Genomic DNA, 24,201 nt, shown 5'->3' with positions numbered 1-24,201 from the left:
ATTACACGGATGGATGTGCTGCCATTCATGCTGAAGTGCATCAAGAAGCGACGGAAGTGTTTGGGGTGGTGGATTCCTTCTGCGAACGCGTCGATCCAACTCGTCCCACAGATGCTCAATCGGGGACAAATCTGGTGACCCGGCTGGCCAAGGTAATGTCTGGATGTTGTTGTGCTGTAAGAAGTCCTGACAAACACGTGCAATATGTGGTCAAGCGTTGTCCTGCTCGAACCGTCCGACATGAACGTTGACGTGAGGAAGAACGTAACGCTGTAGGATCAAGTCTCTGTAACGCACACCTGTCAATGCACCTGCCACATGCACGAGAGGCGTCCTACCACCGTGATGAAATCCGGCCCATACCTTGACACTCCCGCTGCCAAATGGGACAACCTGCTGCACACAGTTAGAGGCGTAACGTTCACCCCGACGTCTGTAGACACGTGCGCGCCCACCAGCACGTGTGAGTAGGAAACGGGACTCGTCAGTAAACAGTACATTTCTCCACCTTGCATGTGCCCATCTAATCCTCTGTTGGCACCAAAGCAGACGGTCCGCCAGATGACGTGGGGTCAATACATGTCTTCGAGCAAAAAGTCCAGCCTCCCTCAGTCTGTTGCGTACCGTTTGATCTGATACTCTGTGTATCCCGTGGTCCGTGTAGACGTGGCTGTGGCAGTGCGGTCTCGGAGGTGTCGCAGCCGGATGTATCGATCTTGTGCTTGGGTTGTCAGCCTTGGTCTTCCTGACCTTGGTCTGTCGTCAACTCTGTTGGTGTTGTTGTATCGGGTCCACAGTGCGGAGATTGTCTGTCTGGATACGCCAAAGTGCCTGGCCACTTCTTACTGAGTTGCTCCAGCTTGTAATCTCCCAATGTCGTTGTTCCGTTGAGCTGCATTCAGTCTTGGCATTCTGTCACCGCCTCTACTACCGTTATAAGGACGTTATGAACAGCCGTTGATGAGGATTTTTATACCCATTCAGCAGGGAGGCCTGCATGCCTAAATGCAGGATCCTCTGTTGCACGGTTGCGTTTGGATGAAGCTGTAAAATTGATCCCCAAACGCTACGTTTATGTGCTTTGCATGTGTTTTCGCGAATGATAAACACATCATCTTTCTGTTTGACTTATTTGGTTCTCATTTAATGTAGTTATTTTAGATATTTGGCAAAAAGTATATATTTCCAAATTGTGACATTGTTCCACACACTATTTCCTTTTCTTTCGACTAAATTTTGTTTCGTGATATTATAGACGTGTTCAATAGTCTTCGTCTTCCCTTCTTGATATACTCAGCATCAGACAAATAGCGTGTTCCACATCCTAATAATTAGGTCAAATTTGATAATAGTGCACATTTACCTCTAATGTATCCAGTGATAAAAGTCCTTTGCCACAGACAATCTCGGACATCATATCTTAACCTTAAACGTGGATGTGTGGGCATTCTAAATCCAAAATATCATAATTTTGCATTTGATCACATGGATTGAATGAAATATCATTTGTAATTGGTATTGGAAACAGCTTTGTAGCATCAATGAGTCATTGCTTATAACGATTGTAACCCCCCTGTCCCCAGACAACACCGTTGTCTGTTTGCAAGCACCAAACCCGACATGTATATTCATTTGCGAAGATCGCTGCTCATGATATCAATCACTGGATTGTCTGTCCCAGATTCAATTATTTACAGACTGCCGTCCTATAGCTAGAATAATGCTGAGTGCAGTGTTAAACAACAAACAAACAGGCACGATTCCAGCTGTGGGATAGAATGGGTTTATTCCAATTCTGATTTTTTTCCTTTTCCAGTTTATGCATTCTTACAATGACATTATGCTCTGGGTTAACGCAGCCTGATCATGAAATACATTCATCAGGTTCAGCTTCTCTTTTGGCCCATTGTTTGGCATGTGTTCGACAGCATCCATAATCGTTTTAAAGTTAACGCTATGCATTCATGGACTGGTCGTCTCGGAGTCAGTATACTGTGTTTTAGTGGGGTATTCATGTTAAACTGCGGAATGGTATCTCAGTGGGCTAGCACAAAACAATCGACAATAGTCCAGACTAGTACAACCATCCACACCACCCCTCCACACACACACACACACACACACACACACACACACACACACACACACACACACACACACACACACACACACACACACACACACACACACACACCATCCCCATACACGTGCGCGTACACACATACACACACACCCTCGGGACGTTCCCTCATGTGAGGGTTTACAGTCTCTAGTAATCCCTCAGAGACATGATTTCTCCTACACGTACAACACCTATGTGCGGGGTGCGGTGCTAAACAACAAAGAATCTTTAATATTCAAAGCTGGTTGGAATGTAAGGTGTTTGGAAAAAAACCCAACCACAATCTCATTGTCATCGGGTCATAAAATGGTCTTGTCACGTTCTAGCGACCACACAGCTCTCTGGCTTTTATTATCCAAGTTCCGACATCGTCCGGCAAAGTCCGGCTGTCATTGTTGATCAGTTCTTTGCTTTCTTTGTCGGAGAATTAATTACCATTATATTTTGTTCCCGGGTGATTTAATGGCACACTCTTACCATTCATAGACTTGATGTATGTTTTCTCATTCATGTTTGCTGCCTTATTCGTGTTTTGAAATTGTTTTTGTGACTATGATTTTGAAACATAAGGGGAAGATCCATGTACATGTAGTTACAGATGTTTCGAATGTATTTATGATCGTTTTTGCCTCCTCAATAATTGTACATAGCTTGTTGTGAATCGTTAATCATACCGTTGGATAGCTAATGTTCAGCGCTTCATTTTGATACTATGTCTTCCGCTTGGATAAAGTAGTTAGTTTGCTAGTCGTGTTTAACAGCATACATACATCAAATGGACGGGACCAAGAGTTCATTTTATCCGTCAGTTCGTTAAAGGCATGTTTGTTATAAACATTGTTTAATGTAGTCTTATACGGATTTAATAAGCTGGAATATTTCTACACTTTAGTTAATACAAGATGAAGAGTGAGCGTAAACGTTTTCTGTAAGACTGTACCTTTTCACCTTTGGAAATTATTCGTTTGAAAATCATGTGTTAGCACAAGTATCACTGACTGTAGTGACAACAGAGGCGGTCCCACGTCCAACGTGTAGCACAAGTATCACTGACTGTAGTGAAAACAGAGGCGGTCCCATGTCCAACGTGTAGCACAAGTATCACTGACTGAAGAGACAACAGAGGTGGCCCCCAACGTCCAACGTGCGGTTCAAGTATCACTGACTGTAGTGACAACAGAGGCGGTCCCACGTCCAACGTGCAGTTCAAGTATCAGTGACTGTAGTGACAAAAGAGTCGGTCCCACGTCAGACGTGTAGCACAAGTATCACTGACTGTAGTGACAACAGAGGAGGTCCCCACGTCCAACGTGTAGTACAAGTATCACTGACTGTAGTGACAACAGAAGAGGTCCCACGTCCAACGTGTAGCACAAGTATCACTGACTGTAGTAACAACAGAAGAGGTCCCACGTCCAACGTGTAGCACAAGTATCACTGACTGTAGTGACAACAGAAGAGGTCCCACGTCCAACGTGTAGTACAAGTATCACTGACTGTAGTGACAACAGAGGCGGTCCCACGTCCAACGTGCAGTTCAAGTATCAGTGACTGTAGTGACAAAAGAGTCGGTCCCACGTCAGACGTGTAGCACAAGTATCACTGACTGTAGTGACAACAGAGGAGATCCCCACGTCCAACGTGCAGTTCAAGTATCACTGACTGTAGTGACAACAGAGGAGGTCCCCACGCCCAACGTGTAGTACAAGTATCACTGACTGTAGTGACAACAGAGTCTGTGCCCCACGTTCAACATGTAGTTCAAGTATCATTGTCTGTACTGACAACAGAGGCGGTCCCCCACGTCCAACGTGTAGTACAAGTATCACTGACTGTAGTGACAACAGAGGCAGTCCCCCACGTCCAACGTGCAGTTCAAGTATCAGTGACTGTAGTGACAACAGAGGAGGTCCCCCACTTCCAACGTGTAGATCAAGTATCATTGTCTGTACTGACAACAGAGGCGGTCCCCCACGTCCAACGTGTAGTACAAGTATCACTGACTGTAGTGACAACAGAGGCTGTGCCCCACGTCCAACGTGTATTACAAGTATCAGTGACTGTAGTGACAACAGAGGCGGTCCCACACGTCCAACGTGTAGATCAAGTATCATTGTCTGTACTGACAACAGAGGCGGTCCCCCACGTCCAACGTGTAGTACAAGTATCACTGACTGTAGTGACAACAGAGGAGGTCCCTCACGTGCAACGTGAAGATCAAGTATCATTGTCTTTACTGACAACAGAGGAGGTCCCCCACGTCTAACGTGTAGTTCAAGTATCACTCACTGTAGTGACAACAGAGGCTGCGCCCCACGCCTAACGTGTAGCACAAGTATCACTGACTGTAGTGACAACAGAGGAGGTCCCCCACGTCCAACGTGTAGTACAAGTATCACTGACTGTAGTGACAACAGAGGCAGTAACCCACGTCCAAAGAGTAGATCAAGTATCATTGTCTGTAGTGACAACAGAGGAGGTCCCCCACGTCTAACGTGTAGTACAAGTATCACTGACTGTAGTGACAACAGAGGAGGTTCCCCACGTCCAACGTGTAGTACAAGTATCAGTAACTGTAGTGACAACAGAGGAGGTCCCCCACGTCCAACGTGTAGTACAAGTATCACTGACTGTAGTGACAACAGAGGAGGTCCCCATGTCCAACGTGTAGTTCAAGTATCAGTGACTGTAGTGACAAAAGAGTCGGTCCCACGTCAGACGTGTAGCACAAGTATCACTGACTGTAGTGACAACAGAGGAGATCCCCCACGTCCAACGTGCAGTTCAAGTATCACTGACTGTAGTGACAACAGAGGAGGTCCCCACGTCCAACGTGTAGTACAAGTATCACTGACTGTAGTGACAACAGAGTCTGTGCCCCACGTTCAACATGTAGTTCAAGTATCATTGTCTGTACTGACAACAGAGGCGGTCCCCCACGTCCAACGTGTAGTACAAGTATCACTGACTGTAGTGACAACAGAGGCAGTCCCCCACGTCCAACGTGCAGTTCAAGTATCAGTGACTGTAGTGACAACAGAGGAGGTCCCCCACTTCCAACGTGTAGATCAAGTATCATTGTCTGTAGTGACAACAGAGGCGGTCCCCCACGTCCAACGTGAAGTACAAGTATCACTGACTGTAGTGACAACAGAGGCTGTGCCCCACGTCCAACGTGTATTACAAGTATCAGTGACTGTAGTGACAACAGAGGCGGTCCCACACGTCCAACGTGTAGATCAAGTATCATTGTCTGTACTGACAACAGAGGCGGTCCCCCACGTCCAACGTGTAGTACAAGTATCACTGACTGTAGTGACAACAGAGGAGGTCCCTCACGTGCAACGTGAAGATCAAGTATCATTGTCTTTACTGACAACAGAGGAGGTCCCCCACGTCTAACGTGTAGTTCAAGTATCACTCACTGTAGTGACAACAGAGGCTGCGCCCCACGCCTAACGTGTAGCACAAGTATCACTGACTGTAGTGACAACAGAGGAGGTCCCCCACGTCCAACGTGTAGTACAAGTATCACTGACTGTAGTGACAACAGAGACAGTAACCCACGTCCAAAGAGTAGATCAAGTATCATTGTCTGTAGTGACAACAGAGGAGGTCCCCCACGTCTAACGTGTAGTACAAGTATCACTGACTGTAGTGACAACAGAGGAGGTTCCCCACGTCCAACGTGTAGTACAAGTATCAGTAACTGTAGTGACAACAGAGGAGGTCCCCCACGTCCAACGTGTAGTACAAGTATCACTGACTGTAGTGACAACAGAGGAGGTCCCCATGTCCAACGTGTAGTTCAAGTATCACTGACTGCAGTGACAACAGAGGAGGTCCCCATGTCCAACGTGTTGCACAGATATCACTGACTGTAGTGACAACAGAGGCTGTGCCCCACGTCCAACGTGTAGTACAAGTATCACTGACTGTAGTGACAACAGAGGCAGTCCCCCACGTCCAACGCGTAGATCAAGTATCATTGTCTGTACTGACAACAGAGGCGGTCCCCCACGTCCAAAGTGTAGTACAAGTATAACTGACTGTAGTGACAACAGAGGAGGTCCCCACGTCCATCGTTTAGTACAAGTATCACTGACTGTAGTGACAACAGAGGCGGTCCCCACGTCCAACGTGTAGTACAAGTATCACTGACTGTATTGACAACAGAGGAGGTCTCCCACATCCAACGTGTAGTACAAGTATCACTGACTGTATTGACAACAGAGGTGGTCTCACGTCCAACGTGTAGTAGAAGTATCACTGACTGTAGTGACATCAGAGGAGCTCCCCACATCCAACGTGTAGTACAAGTATCACTGACTGTAGTGACAACAGAGGCGGTCCCCCACGTCCAACGTGTAGCACAAGTATCACTGACTGTGGTGACATCAGAGGAGGTCCCCCACATCCAACGTGTAGTACAAGTATCACTGACTGTAGTGACAACAGAGGAGGTCCCCCACGTCCAACGTGTAGTACAAGTATCACTGACTGTAGTGACAACAGAGGCGGTCCCCCACGTCCAACGTGTAGCACAAGTATCACTGACTGTCGGCACACTCACTTCCAAATTGTAGTGCAGGTACCACTGACTGTAGTGTTAACAGAAAACAATTCAAGAATTCAAATTGTAGAAAAATGCTTTTATTGTTGAAGGTTGAAATGGATTTGTCTAGTTACAGTGTGGAAACGTAGTCGATATTGTATGTATTATATGGACAAACACACTTAAAAAACATTAAATATACACCAAGCACTGGTACACATCTTAAATATGCCTTCCTTCCTTTTTGTGAAACGAACACATCAGTTACCTTTGTTGGTCGGAAGAATAAGCATTATACATAACGGGTTATAAATGTACATATGCTGGAGCAAAGTTACAAAATATGAAGCACTTGTCACCGACAAATATTGCTGCTATGAGATGAAGCGTTCGATAAGTAAGTGATGATATTGTGTAACATCATGTGGGATAAGTGATAGCATTTGAATTTCGTAACGTTCTTTTATGGTGCTAATTATATAACTGGGTATTGTGTTATCTTCGAAAGCTTGAGGGTGGCAACTGCCCTTGGTGGGGAAAAGGTAGCTCCTTGTTTGGGTAGTTACGCTCCTATTATACACCACCTTGTGGGGGTGGGTATGCTGCACTTTGTGGGGGTGGGTATACTCCACCTTGTGGGGGTGGGTATCCTGCACCTTGAGGGTGCTTCTCTGGAGGATAGGCTGGTTGAGCGTAGTTTGGAGCAGGCGGGTATGCTCCTGGAGTCGATTGAGCGGGGTAGCCATACCCAGGAGTATATGCTGTGTTTGTTGTTCCTGAAAAGGGAATAGCATCATTAAGCTAACGAGTGGGTGAGTGGGTATGGTTTAACGCTGCTTTTAGCATTATTCCAGCAATATCACGGCGGGGGACACCAGAAATTGGCTTCACCCATTGTACCCATGTCGGGAATCGAACTCGGGTCTTCGGCGTGACGAGCGAACGCTTTAACCACTTGCCTACCCGACCGCCCCAGCTAACGAGTGAATGCTGTTTTACATAAGTAGATAGCAATACTACAGCGACTTCTAAAGTAAGCGATCCTTGAAGAGAAAAATCATTATCCAAAAGAACAATAATAAACTCCATTAGTGTACAATGTCACGCATGATCGATGTCATCAGGGTACAAGAACATGTGATCATTGCATTCAGGGTACGACGACACATGTGATCCATGTCAACATAGCACGGTGCCACATATTCAGCCAGTTCTCAGGAGGTCGCCCGTCTCACCCAGAGCACAACAGGACCCAGAATCACAATCTGTACGATGTGTTAATTATAAAACAGGAAAAGTTATAACATACAACCTTCATACCCCGACACACGTAGCTTGAAGTTAATACACTTGGTTCCTGTACACTTCATACAAGACTCAAGACTCTTTTATTCTGTAATAATACACTCCATACACATTTTAATAATGTGTTTAGTAATTCAACCAGCTGAAAATACATAGGTCTAAAATTGAGCGTTGTGTGTAACGTATTGTCTGGCACACCTTGTGATGGCGACAGAGTGAACCAGATGAAGAGGCGGTAAAATACCATTCCCACCAACGTCTAAATGTACCCTTCTCAATACTGTGATATCCTCAAACATGACACCTTGTTGGTTTACTTTGTGTTGTGCATTGTCTCCACATCTCTTGAGCAACCCTAGTGGGTAGACTGTATCTGTAAGTCAGCCTGGTTATGAATCATTGGACACGTGCAAATATGGAGGACAAGGTGAATAACCTAGCTGAGGGTTTTGGTAAAATCAATGGTGAGCGATTGTCATACCTGATACTACAGTCATTTGTTGTTGGTTTTGCACTACGTGACCTCTTTGTCCTTGTGATGACCTACAACAGCAGACACAGCAGATGATGATTCCCACGATGAGACCGATCAACGCGATTATGCCAATGACGATGCCGACAATAACTCCTGTGGTCCACGTGTAGGATGTGGTGAAGTAGCTGGTGCTGAAACACAGTGATCACGGTCAGGATCAGAGATGCCATTGACAACAGGTATTGACCTCACCATGGACACTATCTTATCAAACGTTGGATTTGTCATTGAAGTACGCCCAACTATGAATATAATTACATGGAGTGAAGGAATACCCGTGTAACTGGATTTTAATTAACTCTTTTTTTCACCTCAAATGTACATACGTGCATCTATCTTATATAATGTGTATGCATGTTTATGTGTTAATTCAGTTCTGTGTGATCTGCGATTCTGTGGTTCCTCCACGTTCCTCAAGTTTGTACATTTTGTAAAGGTCACAGACCCATGCAAATTGTACTTACTCGTCAAAGAAAATTAATTTGCTCAACTGACTCAAGTTTTCGTGGATATACCTCTATGACATGTAATATCTTCAACAAAGGATTTCACTTTTACGTGAATTCCTTCATAACATCACAAAATTAGTAGTAGTCATACTTTATGGCTGAGTGAACTTCAGTCCAATAAGTCAAGTATTCAGAATGCATATATCAATAATATATCAGGAACGGTTGTTAAAACAGTTAGCACACATGCAACAAATAAATTGCAATCCCTGAGCATGGATGACCTTTTGAGGGAAAACCTTTCGGTTGATGTTAAACAGTTTTAAGTCTGTCCCACACGATGTGTATATGGGATAAATGTTTTAACTGCGTAAAAGTTTTTTTTCGAAAAGATAAAACTTTAATGAGCAATACACAAACATCTTGGCAACAGCTTGACAACATCTCCGCATGTAAGTGCTCGTGAGAATGCACTTCTGGTCATGCCCTTCGTGTTGGTAAACATAATATTTCAAGTACGTCGCCTTCATTGAATAACAAAAGCAGTTGCGTGTCTACAGTGTGAGTACAACCTGAAGAGTGTTATCAATACCCACGAGCTATTTAGCTAGCATCCTGCTCTTACTGCATTTATGTGTTATTAAAGACTCACCTCGAGCTACAACAGTACTTAAAGTATGTGCTGCCACAACACGAGTAAGGGCAGGTCTTTGTCTCATAAGTCCCGTCTGATTGTTTCTCGGAGCATATTTGAAGGGCATGAGCTGCAAATGATCAAGGAAATCAAAACATTGAATTAAAGAGGTGTGTACATTGTATGACTCATGTGGCCATGGTAGAACGAGTCCAGTTATTGATACCGATCTCGACATGGCAAGTAAAGTAGAAGCTGTTGCGCGGCTATTTATAAGCTTATTTACTTCAACATGACACAACAAATATTGACTTTCTATTGCAAAACGTAAAGTAATCCATCACACGCGTGTCATGAAAAGCAGGTACGTAGTCATGTCAATCTAGGAATATTAATATCACAAGTTCACAAGACGTGATTACTGACGTTGTAAGGGTAACCGTATTATTCAGGGCGTTGTCAGTCAGGTCTGCCTGACGAGGAGAGCAGATGGACAAACCGAGGGCTTTCTAAAAAAAAGGTGTTACAGTTGTCATAGCTGTCAAATGGCTGGCATGTGTCCCTAGCATGGTTATATCCCTAAACCAACAAAATAAAATCAAACAACAACGCATTGTAAGTTATTCACACAAACAATCTCAATCAGTTATAATTATTAGGTCAGTGTGACACTGGCCAGGAAACACCTCGTGGACAGTACTAGGTAACTTTGGGGAAGTTTTATCATAATTCTAATCCATCATAGCTACAAATGCAGATAATGCAACAGCTGCTACTAATAATACTAGGTTCCAATTACACGGGTGTACATAACAGTGTAATGGACCTATGGCCATTCTCTGATGGACGTGGGACTGTTCCCAAAAACAGCATTAGGTCAGGTAAATTTTAACCACAGAGATTAAACTAATTAAGTTTACGTTTGTCTGGAGTAATACTGGTTTCACAAAGCTACCTTACATCGATCTTACTTCGATTTTAACTCGCTATGCCAACCTTTCTGTTATGGCTGTTTTGTGGAAGAGGCTTTCAGACTTGGGCCCGTCTGCAGGGCAGTGTACACTTAGATGGAGAAAACCCACTTGTCATTAAGTCAGCCTGAACAATATCTTGTTAACTCATACTTACAAAATGTTACCAAGATAAGGATAACACATCCGATTTGGACACCATCCATAGTAGCAAATAGGACGATCACAGTTTGAAGACTGTTAGATGACAGTTAAGGAAGTATATTGACTATCCACGGGTTGGCCTGTATGTAGGCCACGGGCAGGCAATGAGACATGACACAACAGGTATAACAATGAAGGCCTGCCGAGGAGGATCGAGGCGACTGCTGACAAGCAGCTGATCATATTTTGTACAGCTAAAATATATTCATAAAAACTGGGTTCACGTTTACATCAAAATTTTTGAAGAAAACATATAAGCTGATGTTTCCAATTGCTTCAGCTGTTTAAGTGAATCACCCTAATCACCCTAAATATCTTGAACACATAATGTTATGAGGTTTCCAACGTGCACATCTCAAATGTAGGTGCATATGTATATGACGTAAATACTAAAATAACAGGCTACCATGGTGATATGAACATCGTAATAACTCAAAGCTTTTGTAAACCGAATCCGATCTGGAGAATATGACACCTAAATCAGAAGTAGGTGAGGTGAGGTGACACGGGGTTTAACGTCGCGTCCAAGGGCTGTAACAAGCCAAATTAGTCAAGGATAAAGATAACAAATACATTACACCAGTAATATAAAATTGTAGGCGACATATCCTTCCGATCACTCTGCACCTACTGCACAAATGCATGGCGTCACAAAAAGGGCGTAAGCATTATGAATAGGCCCAGATGCAAATCGTCGGCCCACAGCAGTAGACAAATCAGTCGGGTAATGGAGATTTCCTTAGTTTTTATGCAGTGAAGCAATTAGTCGTTCGAACCTTGAACAAATTCCACAGTTTTCTAAAACGAGCCAAGGATGTGGGACATAATCTCAATGTCGGTGTTTATTTGGTTGATGGTTCTGTACTGCTGGACGGCCGGCCGGCCGGAAATGAGTGTCAACCAAATGAAGTGCCATATCAAAACGGCCCAGACTCGAGGCCCAAGGAGAGGCATTCTGAACGACTACTGCATCGAGTTTATGTGCAGTGCGTTGAGAAGATCAGCAATACCGCAGAATCCTTCGCTTGGATGAAGTCGTCTGACCTGAAAAGTGAAAGGCTTTCTGTTTGCTGCACAGGACCAGTCACTTCAAACTCGAAACCGTCAATGGCTGTGTCACGTGACTTCCATTGACTAGGAAAAACGTGCGGCTTTTGCTTTGAAACGAGTTATAAGTGATATATTTATTCTCCCTCTCCGAAATCCACGTGCAGCCTAATTACTTGCTCGTGGCGGCGTGGAAACATTTATTCCCCACTGAGACATTTATTACCCTCCGACGGGTGACATATTATTTGAACAAGATCACGTGGACCAATCAGATCTCATCATTCTGACATAGAGGTATGATAACAGTGCTTAAAGCTGCGTGTGAGCATACTTTATTAGGTATAGGGCCAAGTGTTACGTACACCAGTAACATCACTTAATGCTGTGTGTGACCATACTTTAGTACAATGCTGAGCTTTATTTCCACCAGATATTGAAGACTCACCTCGAGGAACTACAACAGTACTTTATGTACGTGCTGCCACAGTATGAGTCAGGGCAGGTCTTTGTCTCATAGATTGTTTCTCGGAGCATATTTCAAAGGCAAAAGCTGCAAATGATCAAGAAAATTAAAACAATAGATTAAACAGATGTGTATAGTGTATGACTCTTGTAGTCATGATAGTGTGAGACCTCGTGTTGCTACCGACATAGCAAATAGCTGTACGCTGCTTTTAGTAATATTTTAGCAATAGCACGGCGGGGGACATCAGAATTTGGCTTCATGTAACCAGTGTGGGAATCGAACCCTTCTTCATGACGAGCGAATGCATTAACCACTCGGCTACCCCACCGCCCCTTCTATTATGAAATAACCAATCACATGTTGAACCCTAAAAAGTAGGTGCTTAGTCAAGTCAATCTATGAATGCTAATAGTTATGACAAGTTCACAAGACGTGTTTACTGATGCTATAAGAGTAACGCTATTCTTCAGAGCATTACCATTTGCAGTAGCCTGATGTCTGCCACTGACTGCCCGACGAAGGCAGCAGTTGAACAGAGTGAGATTTCCTTAAGTAATAATGCCCTGGGTGATTGATGATCGTAAGCCTATGTTAAAGTATGGGAGTTACAATCACCTTAGCGATAAGATCGCTTTGCACTCTGAAAAGTAGTGTAACCTTTATTATATCACAAAAGGATGATATCAGTCACTGGACTGTTTGATCCAGGCTCTATTATTTACAGATGACGTCATACAGCTGGAATATTGCCTAGTGTAGCGTTAAACAACAACAACAAACAATAATACCAAAGAAAATATTTAGTAAGTTGTTCATTCACACGCAAATCACGAACGACTAAGGTCAGTGTGACACTGGCTTTAGAAACACCTCATCAGCAATAACAGGTAAGCTACGGGCAGACTTGACACACTTGCAGAACAGGTATAACAATAAATGCCTGCAGAGGCGGATCTAGGATTATACTCAGATCGTGAAGCTAATAACCGGCAATTGTTCATTCAAACCAATCAGAACAGTAATTGCATGTTTTGTATTGTTAAAACAATTAATTTTTTTAATATGCTACTTTCATCTGCAAACATATAACGGACATGTGAGTAGATATGGGAACTTCACCTTCAGCAAAGACGGCATATTGTGTCGCCACGATCTGTAGTGACACATGTACATCTACCTCCACATCTCCCCATATACATGTATCTATTGTCATTCATTTTGGAAAACCACGTGAACAACATCTGCGAAAATGTATACCATGTGATAAGGAATATGAGACCAACATATGGTATGTTGGCAAAGACTAAGTCGACTTGGTGGCTTTGTCCAGGAATTTGTCAAAATCGTTTTGTCTCCTGCCTGGTCTTCAGCTAAAGCATCTGGACAAGCTACAGCGTGTGCAAAATTCAGCTGCTATGCTTATCATAGATTGTCGAATGCGCGACCAATCATCAAAGATCTTGGCTACAAGTGAGACAGAGAATTATGTTCAAGGCACTGGTATGTCTGTCACTCAATGGTCTGGCTGCAGTGTACCTACCAACCTGAACAGGCATGCCACAGCAAAAAAAGTGTAGGTTTCCGTCTTCCGGAAACCTTCCGGAAACCTTCCGGATACCTTCCCATTTTGGATCCGGCCCGGATACCTTCCGGAAACCTTCCGGAAACCTTCCAAAAAAAATGTCAAAATTTGGGGGGTGCATTTTGTTCACTTAAGTGTGAAACACATAAAAAAATTAACTTGAAAATACCAAGCAATTTGAAGGTTGTTGAAGGCATCTGGAAGGTTTCCGGAAGGTTTCCGGAAGGTATCCGGATGCAAATTTTCTTCATGACTTGCTTCTGGTAAATAATGTTAGCCTGTGCATTACAGATACCTGTTGTAATATTCTGTGTTATTTTAATGGTAAATATCCTCCTAAAACATTTTTGGAGAAGAAAATTGTTCAATTTCATATTTTGTCCTTTTCGGATGTTAATGGTATTTAATGAACAAACATCAGTTCTTGTATAATGATATCCTTAAATTTCATGTCCAGACTTCCAGTTTGTACTGAGAAAAAGAAAAAGTCATTGACAATGTGCTCACTTGGGCCTTTGGTCCTATTAGATGATAATAAGACTATTTGTAACGGTACATGTACTTGTTATATCCAAAATACTAACTTCATTGACATTTGCCTCACCCTAGTTTTATGGTACTACAGTAAGCTCTTCCTCAGTTACTGTGAATTATTTTATTAAAAGGGATTGACAGTTAATTTGACACTGGAGTTGTAACCACTGCACATATATGTGTATTCAAATAATATAACAACGATGTGCTTAATACTTCACAAATATCTCCAGAAGTAGGCATTTTAGTTATAATTGCAGAAATACTTTATGAATGACCCCTTCACTGTTGCCTTGATCTTACACTTCAACCCCTCATGAGTTATCACTTTTGAGTGTGAATTTGACCTTCAATATCAGTGATAAATATTTCAAAAACATTTCAAAGAGCTATCCAGCACATAAACCAAATATGCAGTCCTTTTGTAGAATTCAACATATCATTGACCAAAATATGGAAGTAATGTAACCAGTATATGTATAAGAGTTACTAAGACTTCTGTAGAAAAGGCAATTTAAGGGAAAATGTAGTATACATTGTATGACTCATGTGGCCATGGTAGAACGAGTCCAGTTATTGATACCGATCTCGACATGGCAAGTAAAGTAGAAGCTGTTGCGCGGCTATTTATAAGCTTATTTACTTCAACATGACACAACAAATATTGACTTTCTATTGCAAAACGTAAAGTAATCCATCACACGCGTGTCATGAAAAGCAGGTACGTAGTCATGTCAATCTAGGAATATTAATATCACAAGTTCACAAGACGTGATTACTGACGTTGTAAGGGTAACCGTATTATTCAGGGCGTTGTCAGTCAGGTCTGCCTGACGAGGAGAGCAGATGGACAAACCGAGGGCTTTCTAAAAAAAAGGTGTTACAGTTGTCATAGCTGTCAAATGGCTGGCATGTGTCCCTAGCATGGTTATATCCCTAAACCAACAAAATAAAATCAAACAACAACGCATTGTAAGTTATTCACACAAACAATCTCAATCAGTTATAATTATTAGGTCAGTGTGACACTGGCCAGGAAACACCTCGTGGACAGTACTAGGTAACTTTGGGGAAGTTTTATCATAATTCTAATCCATCATAGCTACAAATGCAGATAATGCAACAGCTGCTACTAATAATACTAGGTTCCAATTACACGGGTGTACATAACAGTGTAATGGACCTATGGCCATTCTCTGATGGACGTGGGACTGTTCCCAAAAACAGCATTAGGTCAGGTAAATTTTAACCACAGAGATTAAACTAATTAAGTTTACGTTTGTCTGGAGTAATACTGGTTTCACAAAGCTACCTTACATCGATCTTACTTCGATTTTAACTCGCTATGCCAACCTTTCTGTTATGGCTGTTTTGTGGAAGAGGCTTTCAGACTTGGGCCCGTCTGCAGGGCAGTGTACACTTAGATGGAGAAAACCCACTTGTCATTAAGTCAGCCTGAACAATATCTTGTTAACTCATACTTACAAAATGTTACCAAGATAAGGATAACACATCCGATTTGGACACCATCCATAGTAGCAAATAGGACGATCACAGTTTGAAGACTGTTAGATGACAGTTAAGGAAGTATATTGACTATCCACGGGTTGGCCTGTATGTAGGCCACGGGCAGGCAATGAGACATGACACAACAGGTATAACAATGAAGGCCTGCCGAGGAGGATCGAGGCGACTGCTGACAAGCAGCTGATCATATTTTGTACAGCTAAAATATATTCATAAAAACTGGGTTCACGTTTACATCAAAATTTTTGAAGAAAACATATAAGCTGATGTTTCCAATTGCTTCAGCTGTTTAAGTGAATCACCCTAATCACCCTAAATATCTTGAACACATAATGTTATGAGGTTTCCAACGTGCACATCTCAAATGTAGGTGCATATGTATATGACGTAAATACTAAAATAACAGGCTACCATGGTGATATGAACATCGTAATAACTCAAAGCTTTTGTAAACCGAATCCGATCTGGAGAATATGACACCTAAATCAGAAGTAGGTGAGGTGAGGTGACACGGGGTTTAACGTCGCGTCCAAGGGCTGTAACAAGCCAAATTAGTCAAGGATAAAGATAACAAATACATTACACCAGTAATATAAAATTGTAGGCGACATATCCTTCCGATCACTCTGCACCTACTGCACAAATGCATGGCGTCACAAAAAGGGCGTAAGCATTATGAATAGGCCCAGATGCAAATCGTCGGCCCACAGCAGTAGACAAATCAGTCGGGTAATGGAGATTTCCTTAGTTTTTATGCAGTGAAGCAATTAGTCGTTCGAACCTTGAACAAATTCCACAGTTTTCTAAAACGAGCCAAGGATGTGGGACATAATCTCAATGTCGGTGTTTATTTGGTTGATGGTTCTGTACTGCTGGACGGCCGGCCGGCCGGAAATGAGTGTCAACCAAATGAAGTGCCATATCAAAACGGCCCAGACTCGAGGCCCAAGGAGAGGCATTCTGAACGACTACTGCATCGAGTTTATGTGCAGTGCGTTGAGAAGATCAGCAATACCGCAGAATCCTTCGCTTGGATGAAGTCGTCTGACCTGAAAAGTGAAAGGCTTTCTGTTTGCTGCACAGGACCAGTCACTTCAAACTCGAAACCGTCAATGGCTGTGTCACGTGACTTCCATTGACTAGGAAAAACGTGCGGCTTTTGCTTTGAAACGAGTTATAAGTGATATATTTATTCTCCCTCTCCGAAATCCACGTGCAGCCTAATTACTTGCTCGTGGCGGCGTGGAAACATTTATTCCCCACTGAGACATTTATTACCCTCCGACGGGTGACATATTATTTGAACAAGATCACGTGGACCAATCAGATCTCATCATTCTGACATAGAGGTATGATAACAGTGCTTAAAGCTGCGTGTGAGCATACTTTATTAGGTATAGGGCCAAGTGTTACGTACACCAGTAACATCACTTAATGCTGTGTGTGACCATACTTTAGTACAATGCTGAGCTTTATTTCCACCAGATATTGAAGACTCACCTCGAGGAACTACAACAGTACTTTATGTACGTGCTGCCACAGTATGAGTCAGGGCAGGTCTTTGTCTCATAGATTGTTTCTCGGAGCATATTTCAAAGGCAAAAGCTGCAAATGATCAAGAAAATTAAAACAATAGATTAAACAGATGTGTATAGTGTATGACTCTTGTAGTCATGATAGTGTGAGACCTCGTGTTGCTACCGACATAGCAAATAGCTGTACGCTGCTTTTAGTAATATTTTAGCAATAGCACGGCGGGGGACATCAGAATTTGGCTTCATGTAACCAGTGTGGGAATCGAACCCTTCTTCATGACGAGCGAATGCATTAACCACTCGGCTACCCCACCGCCCCTTCTATTATGAAATAACCAATCACATGTTGAACCCTAAAAAGTAGGTGCTTAGTCAAGTCAATCTATGAATGCTAATAGTTATGACAAGTTCACAAGACGTGTTTACTGATGCTATAAGAGTAACGCTATTCTTCAGAGCATTACCATTTGCAGTAGCCTGATGTCTGCCACTGACTGCCCGACGAAGGCAGCAGTTGAACAGAGTGAGATTTCCTTAAGTAATAATGCCCTGGGTGATTGATGATCGTAAGCCTATGTTAAAGTATGGGAGTTACAATCACCTTAGCGATAAGATCGCTTTGCACTCTGAAAAGTAGTGTAACCTTTATTATATCACAAAAGGATGATATCAGTCACTGGACTGTTTGATCCAGGCTCTATTATTTACAGATGACGTCATACAGCTGGAATATTGCCTAGTGTAGCGTTAAACAACAACAACAAACAATAATACCAAAGAAAATATTTAGTAAGTTGTTCATTCACACGCAAATCACGAACGACTAAGGTCAGTGTGACACTGGCTTTAGAAACACCTCATCAGCAATAACAGGTAAGCTACGGGCAGACTTGACACACTTGCAGAACAGGTATAACAATAAATGCCTGCAGAGGCGGATCTAGGATTATACTCAGATCGTGAAGCTAATAACCGGCAATTGTTCATTCAAACCAATCAGAACAGTAATTGCATGTTTTGTATTGTTAAAACAATTAATTTTTTTAATATGCTACTTTCATCTGCAAACATATAACGGACATGTGAGTAGATATGGGAACTTCACCTTCAGCAAAGACGGCATATTGTGTCGCCACGATCTGTAGTGACACATGTACATCTACCTCCACATCTCCCCATATACATGTATCTATTGTCATTCATTTTGGAAAACCACGTGAACAACATCTGCGAAAATGTATACCATGTGATAAGGAATATGAGACCAACATATGGTATGTTGGCAAAGACTAAGTCGACTTGGTGGCTTTGTCCAGGAATTTGTCAAAATCGTTTTGTCTCCTGCCTGGTCTTCAGCTAAAGCATCTGGACAAGCTACAGCGTGTGCAAAATTCAGCTGCTATGCTTATCATAGATTGTCGAATGCGCGACCAATCATCAAAGATCTTGGCTACAAGTGAGACAGAGAATTATGTTCAAGGCACTGGTATGTCTGTCACTCAATGGTCTGGCTGCAGTGTACCTACCAACCTGAACAGGCATGCCACAGCAAAAAAAGTGTAGGTTTCCGTCTTCCGGAAACCTTCCGGAAACCTTCCGGATACCTTCCCATTTTGGATCCGGCCCGGATACCTTCCGGAAACCTTCCGGAAACCTTCCAAAAAAAATGTCAAAATTTGGGGGGTGCATTTTGTTCACTTAAGTGTGAAACACATAAAAAAATTAACTTGAAAATACCAAGCAATTTGAAGGTTGTTGAAGGCATCTGGAAGGTTTCCGGAAGGTATCCGGATGCAAATTTTCTTCATGACTTGCTTCTGGTAAATAATGTTAGCCTGTGCATTACAGATACCTGTTGTAATATTCTGTGTTATTTTAATGGTAAATATCCTCCTAAAACATTTTTGGAGAAGAAAATTGTTCAATTTCATATTTTGTCCTTTTCGGATGTTAATGGTATTTAATGAACAAACATCAGTTCTTGTATAATGATATCCTTAAATTTCATGTCCAGACTTCCAGTTTGTACTGAGAAAAAGAAAAAGTCATTGACAATGTGCTCACTTGGGCCTTTGGTCCTATTAGATGATAATAAGACTATTTGTAACGGTACATGTACTTGTTATATCCAAAATACTAACTTCATTGACATTTGCCTCACCCTAGTTTTATGGTACTACAGTAAGCTCTTCCTCAGTTACTGTGAATTATTTTATTAAAAGGGATTGACAGTTAATTTGACACTGGAGTTGTAACCACTGCACATATATGTGTATTCAAATAATATAACAACGATGTGCTTAATACTTCACAAATATCTCCAGAAGTAGGCATTTTAGTTATAATTGCAGAAATACTTTATGAATGACCCCTTCACTGTTGCCTTGATCTTACACTTCAACCCCTCATGAGTTATCACTTTTGAGTGTGAATTTGACCTTCAATATCAGTGATAAATATTTCAAAAACATTTCAAAGAGCTATCCAGCACATAAACCAAATATGCAGTCCTTTTGTAGAATTCAACATATCATTGACCAAAATATGGAAGTAATGTAACCAGTATATGTATAAGAGTTACTAAGACTTCTGTAGAAAAGGCAATTTAAGGGAAAATGTAGTATATATTGATCACACACGACCTTTTTCCAACTTCGACCCCTGCCCAAAGGAAGAGTTAGACCACAAACAAACTTTTTGTCTGGTTGTGACTTTAACCTTTGACATAACAGATCAATGTGTCATCAGACGTTTTCAGAGCAAAGGAAACATGTGTTATTTATCTTGAGATGCCCAAGCAATGCATGGTTTCATAAGATAAGTGTGGCTATTAAACTGAGGCAAAATCATGAAACATCCCCATTTACACAGCTGGCAAATGAAACATAAGCAACAATCAAATTATCAATTTCTTTTATTCATATGCCTATAGTATATCGCACATTGAACAGTGTTCACATGATGGTTCCTGATGCAGTATGCAATTTCATCCTATTCTTCAATACTCATAACAGAGTGTGATAACTGTTCGCTTGACAGTACCTACGGATTATGTTCACCAGTTCAGATAACTTACTTTCCCTCAATCCTCCTTTTCTTTCTATATTGCCATGGATGAACAGGAACCAGGATGAGGGGATACCAGTTAGACTCTATCTCTGCTGCATTGTGTTAGTAGAATTGTGCACTTTCCATTTGGTGTTTGGGTCCACATTTAAAGACAATAAGTCCCATTTATCATTCCTTTCAAGTGTTTACAAGAATTTCCTGAATGTCCTGGAAGAATTCCACTCCAGCTTGGCATTGGTTGGTCTTCTCACATTAGCCAGACCAGCCTTTGTGTGTCCCAGTACCATTTGGCATACAATTTCTCGGTCGGCCTCCATTGAAATAACAGGACCCTCATCATCGCTGTCTGCAAATCACCTCTGATATCTGAAGGGGTGCAGCCTCTGTTTAGGACTCCCTTGTCTGGTCCTTCCAGACTGTCAACCTGGAGTACTCATCCAGGGACCTCAAGCAGGACTTCAGTTTCTGCAGCATTATGTAAAAAGATTTTAGCAATCAAAAAGAATTGTTGCCACATGTACTTACAAATAGAAGGCAGCAAAATCACTTAAGTTGTCATATGTGAGTCTTGTTATATGCTAAACATTTAAGATAATCACATCTCAAATCTCAACCAGACAAACCAGTGACTAATGTTATGAACTCGGTCCAGACAAACCGATGATAACTATTATGGACAATATCCCACATCACTGTGGTATGATTACATGTGATCAATGAGCCTACTCAATCACAACCTTATCTATTAATTAGGCTTGGAATGCTGGGAATCTCTTTTTAAGAGATGTCATTTAGTGATTGTTTCAACTCATCAACATGGAAAAATATATATTCACAATCCTTGTCATATAGCCAAACTATTGCTGGATGCAGTGTTAAATAAATGATTTGGCTTTAACACTGCTTTGAACAGTATTCCAGATATATCACCGCATGTTAGTTTGATGTGGGAAGAAAGTCCTAAGTGGTGCAGGTCTTTGATGAATCCCACGAGTATGTGTATAATGCTGACAAACCTAGCAACATAATCGGGGAGTACCAGGATTTGAACACATGACTATAGGTTTCTGCTAAGCCCAAGAGATGCAACTCTGCACAGAAAATTGTAGTGCCTTAGATAATAGGACATCCGTGCCTACAGCGATAAGGAACAAACTGAAGACATATTTGCTAAATAACCATATGAACCAAACAAAATATTTACCACTCACTGTTGCTCTTCTATGGTCTTTCTTTGCATTGATGCTGCACGGATGACTGTCTCTTTTATTCATCCGGACATTCTACAAACATAAGTAGCATTCACATCACAGAAATGTCCAAACTGTACATGTTGTACATTTGATTCAAATGAAAAGACCCCGGTTGTGATTCCGACTTAGAACTACCCTAATCATAATAATTCATGTCAAACATTCAGAGATGACATTTATCCCCATATTTAACAAATGTTAAAACAATATTTTGACAACAAAGTCAGGGTCATTCAACACATACATTACATAGGAAATAACTTGTTCGACAATGCAGAGAGATCCTCACCGAGGTGAATATCATTCCATGAATTATTGCCACATTTTCTTGAAATGCAGATTAATGCAATGCAGTATTTACTTTTATTTCTAGGCTATTTGTTTGGCTTTTCCATGACACTTTGTTCAGAAATGACATAAATAAGAGAATACTTTATTATTCCAGAGAAAATTTGGGTTACATTGTAAAAGCACAGAGAAACAAGTATAAGATTCATGATTTAAGTTAAATACACTCGACCCGTGAAGATTCCGGGGTAGACTAGGTCTTCAGCAACCCATACTTGCCGTAAAAGGCCATTATGCTTGTCGTAAAAGGCGACTAACGGGATCGGGTGGTCAGACTCTCTGACTAGGTTGATGCATGTCATTGATCTAAATTCCGTGGCTCGATGCTCATGATATGAATCACTGGGTTGTCTGGTCCAGACTCGATTATTTACAGACCGCCGTCATATAGCTGAGTGCGGCGTTAAACAACAAACCAACCTAAATACACTCATACATACACACACAAACACAACATCCAAACACCAGGGTTAGAAATTGGCACTGGTCATTTTGACATTTTAAAGGTTTTGCTATATGCTATCATTTTAGGACTGGTGGACTGAAAGTGTTAGTTTCTACCGCTGCAAACACTAATCAACTAATGAATTGAGTGGTCAGACTAGGTTGTCATCATACTCTGAGGGCATGGATCTTTGCTGAAAATAACAATCACTAGATTGTCTGGTCCATGTTCAATTATTTACAGGCTGCCATCACAGAGCTGGACTATTGTGAGTGTGATGTTTCACATTACATTGAAATATACCATGATGAATACATGTAGTTTGTATTTATCACAAACAAAAATACTCACTCAATACTTGGTATCCTCCCTGAGGATGTCTGTGAACCTGCCCACAAACCCTGAACATGCTGAAACAGAAAACAACTAACTTGTCTTTATCCTTTCAATGTTTCAGTGAGAATTTGTTAAAGATTGATAAGCTGTCATTATTCATTGTAATCCATATCTCACTTTCAGGTGGTTCAGGTGGCAACACATGATTGAAATTGAATGCCACGTTTTGTTTGACATGCACTTTGCCAGATTTATACCCTTGGTAACTAACCCTCATCATCAAATCCCAGCGTTATGTTGAGAATAAGGACACGACCCTTAAAAGTCCTGCACCTGTAGCTCTTATGCAATCCCAAATAGAAATACCATGTCACAACAAACACTTGATCATAATAATAACAAAGGGTTTCCGAAAACAACAAAACTAAAAGGCCCTTGACGTTTACAGTAGTAACATGGAGATCAGGAAAATATCTAAATCAATCCATTCCATAAGATCTCTGTATAGAAATCATTGACCATTATGTCTCGAAGCCCTGCTACGTACCTGGCATCTGCAAGCTGCTCTTCCTTCTTCGGCTGTCAATCGAGTTTTCGAAATACTTGACGTCCTCGTTGTGGATGGCTCAGGTGGATTTCGACCGGGATTTCCGAGTTAAAGGTGATTGAGAACAATGTATCGATACACGAGGTAAGCATATCGCAATCAAGCATCACGGTGTACATCGATTACACGAGCTTTGAGTGTTTGTTTACATTTGTGTTCCAAAATGGCGCCTTCGGCCATACAGGGAATTATGGGTAGACTTGCTTGTCCCGGAATAACACGAGTTGGTCACGAATGACGAGCGGTCATTTCTGCAGCAGTTACGGAAAGAGACGAGGTTGGCCGATTACAGTTCATACAGGCCATATTGGGAGCCGCGGGGATTTCGACAGTGTGTATTAGGAAGTATACCTATGTGGTGTATGGGATATACGTTTGCCTACCATGCCAGGCAGTGTGACAAGCGATATCCCAGCGGATGTAATATCCCTACAGCAGAAATGTTTCACAACCCCGATTGCAGGGAGCTGAAGACGTGACATATTCAGACAGAGACCATAATACATAGACTGTTATATGGTCTCTGATTCAGGTAAGGAATATGTTAATAATATTGATCACGTATTAAAGTTATTTATCTTCTGTTAGCCACTTATTCTGTTTTATATATGTTAGTAAATGTGTGATTTAATTTTTGTAGGATAAGCAATCTACCTAACTTATGTTAATCCTTG

General features: G+C 41.8%; 1 protein-coding gene and 1 long non-coding RNA gene across 4 annotated transcripts; both read right to left on the bottom strand.

Moving 5' to 3' along the window:
* Positions 1–6,759: 6,759 nt before the first annotated feature.
* Positions 6,760–10,871, bottom strand: LOC139450296 (cysteine and tyrosine-rich protein 1-like). Its single transcript, XM_071231975.1, has 4 exons — positions 10,729–10,871; positions 9,619–9,730; positions 8,464–8,648; positions 6,760–7,453 (listed from the first exon to the last, which is right to left on the bottom strand). The coding sequence occupies exons 1-4, from the start codon at positions 10,775–10,777 to the stop codon at positions 7,251–7,253; spliced, it is 549 nt and encodes a 182-aa protein (XP_071088076.1). The 5' UTR covers positions 10,778–10,871; the 3' UTR covers positions 6,760–7,250.
* A 9,535-nt stretch (positions 10,872–20,406) lies between these two features.
* LOC139449958 (uncharacterized) lies at positions 20,407–23,689 on the bottom strand. 3 transcript variants are annotated; one of them, XR_011652204.1, is made up of 4 exons: positions 23,468–23,689; positions 22,936–22,994; positions 21,750–21,821; positions 20,407–21,003 (listed from the first exon to the last, which is right to left on the bottom strand). It is a non-coding gene; the product is annotated as an uncharacterized lncRNA (long non-coding RNA). The 3 variants fall into 3 exon arrangements; XR_011652205.1 differs by lacking the exon at positions 23,468–23,689 and having other exon boundaries at positions 21,743–21,821; positions 22,936–23,321; XR_011652203.1 differs by lacking the exon at positions 23,468–23,689 and having other exon boundaries at positions 22,936–23,321.
* Between the last annotated feature and the right edge of the window lie 512 nt (positions 23,690–24,201).

This window comes from Haliotis cracherodii, unplaced genomic scaffold, assembly GCF_022045235.1.
Source record: "Haliotis cracherodii isolate W230 unplaced genomic scaffold, xgHalCrac1.p SCAF_8, whole genome shotgun sequence".
Taxonomy (NCBI): Eukaryota; Metazoa; Mollusca; class Gastropoda; order Lepetellida; family Haliotidae; genus Haliotis; species Haliotis cracherodii.
This window is presented reverse-complemented; position numbering and strand designations above follow the sequence as displayed.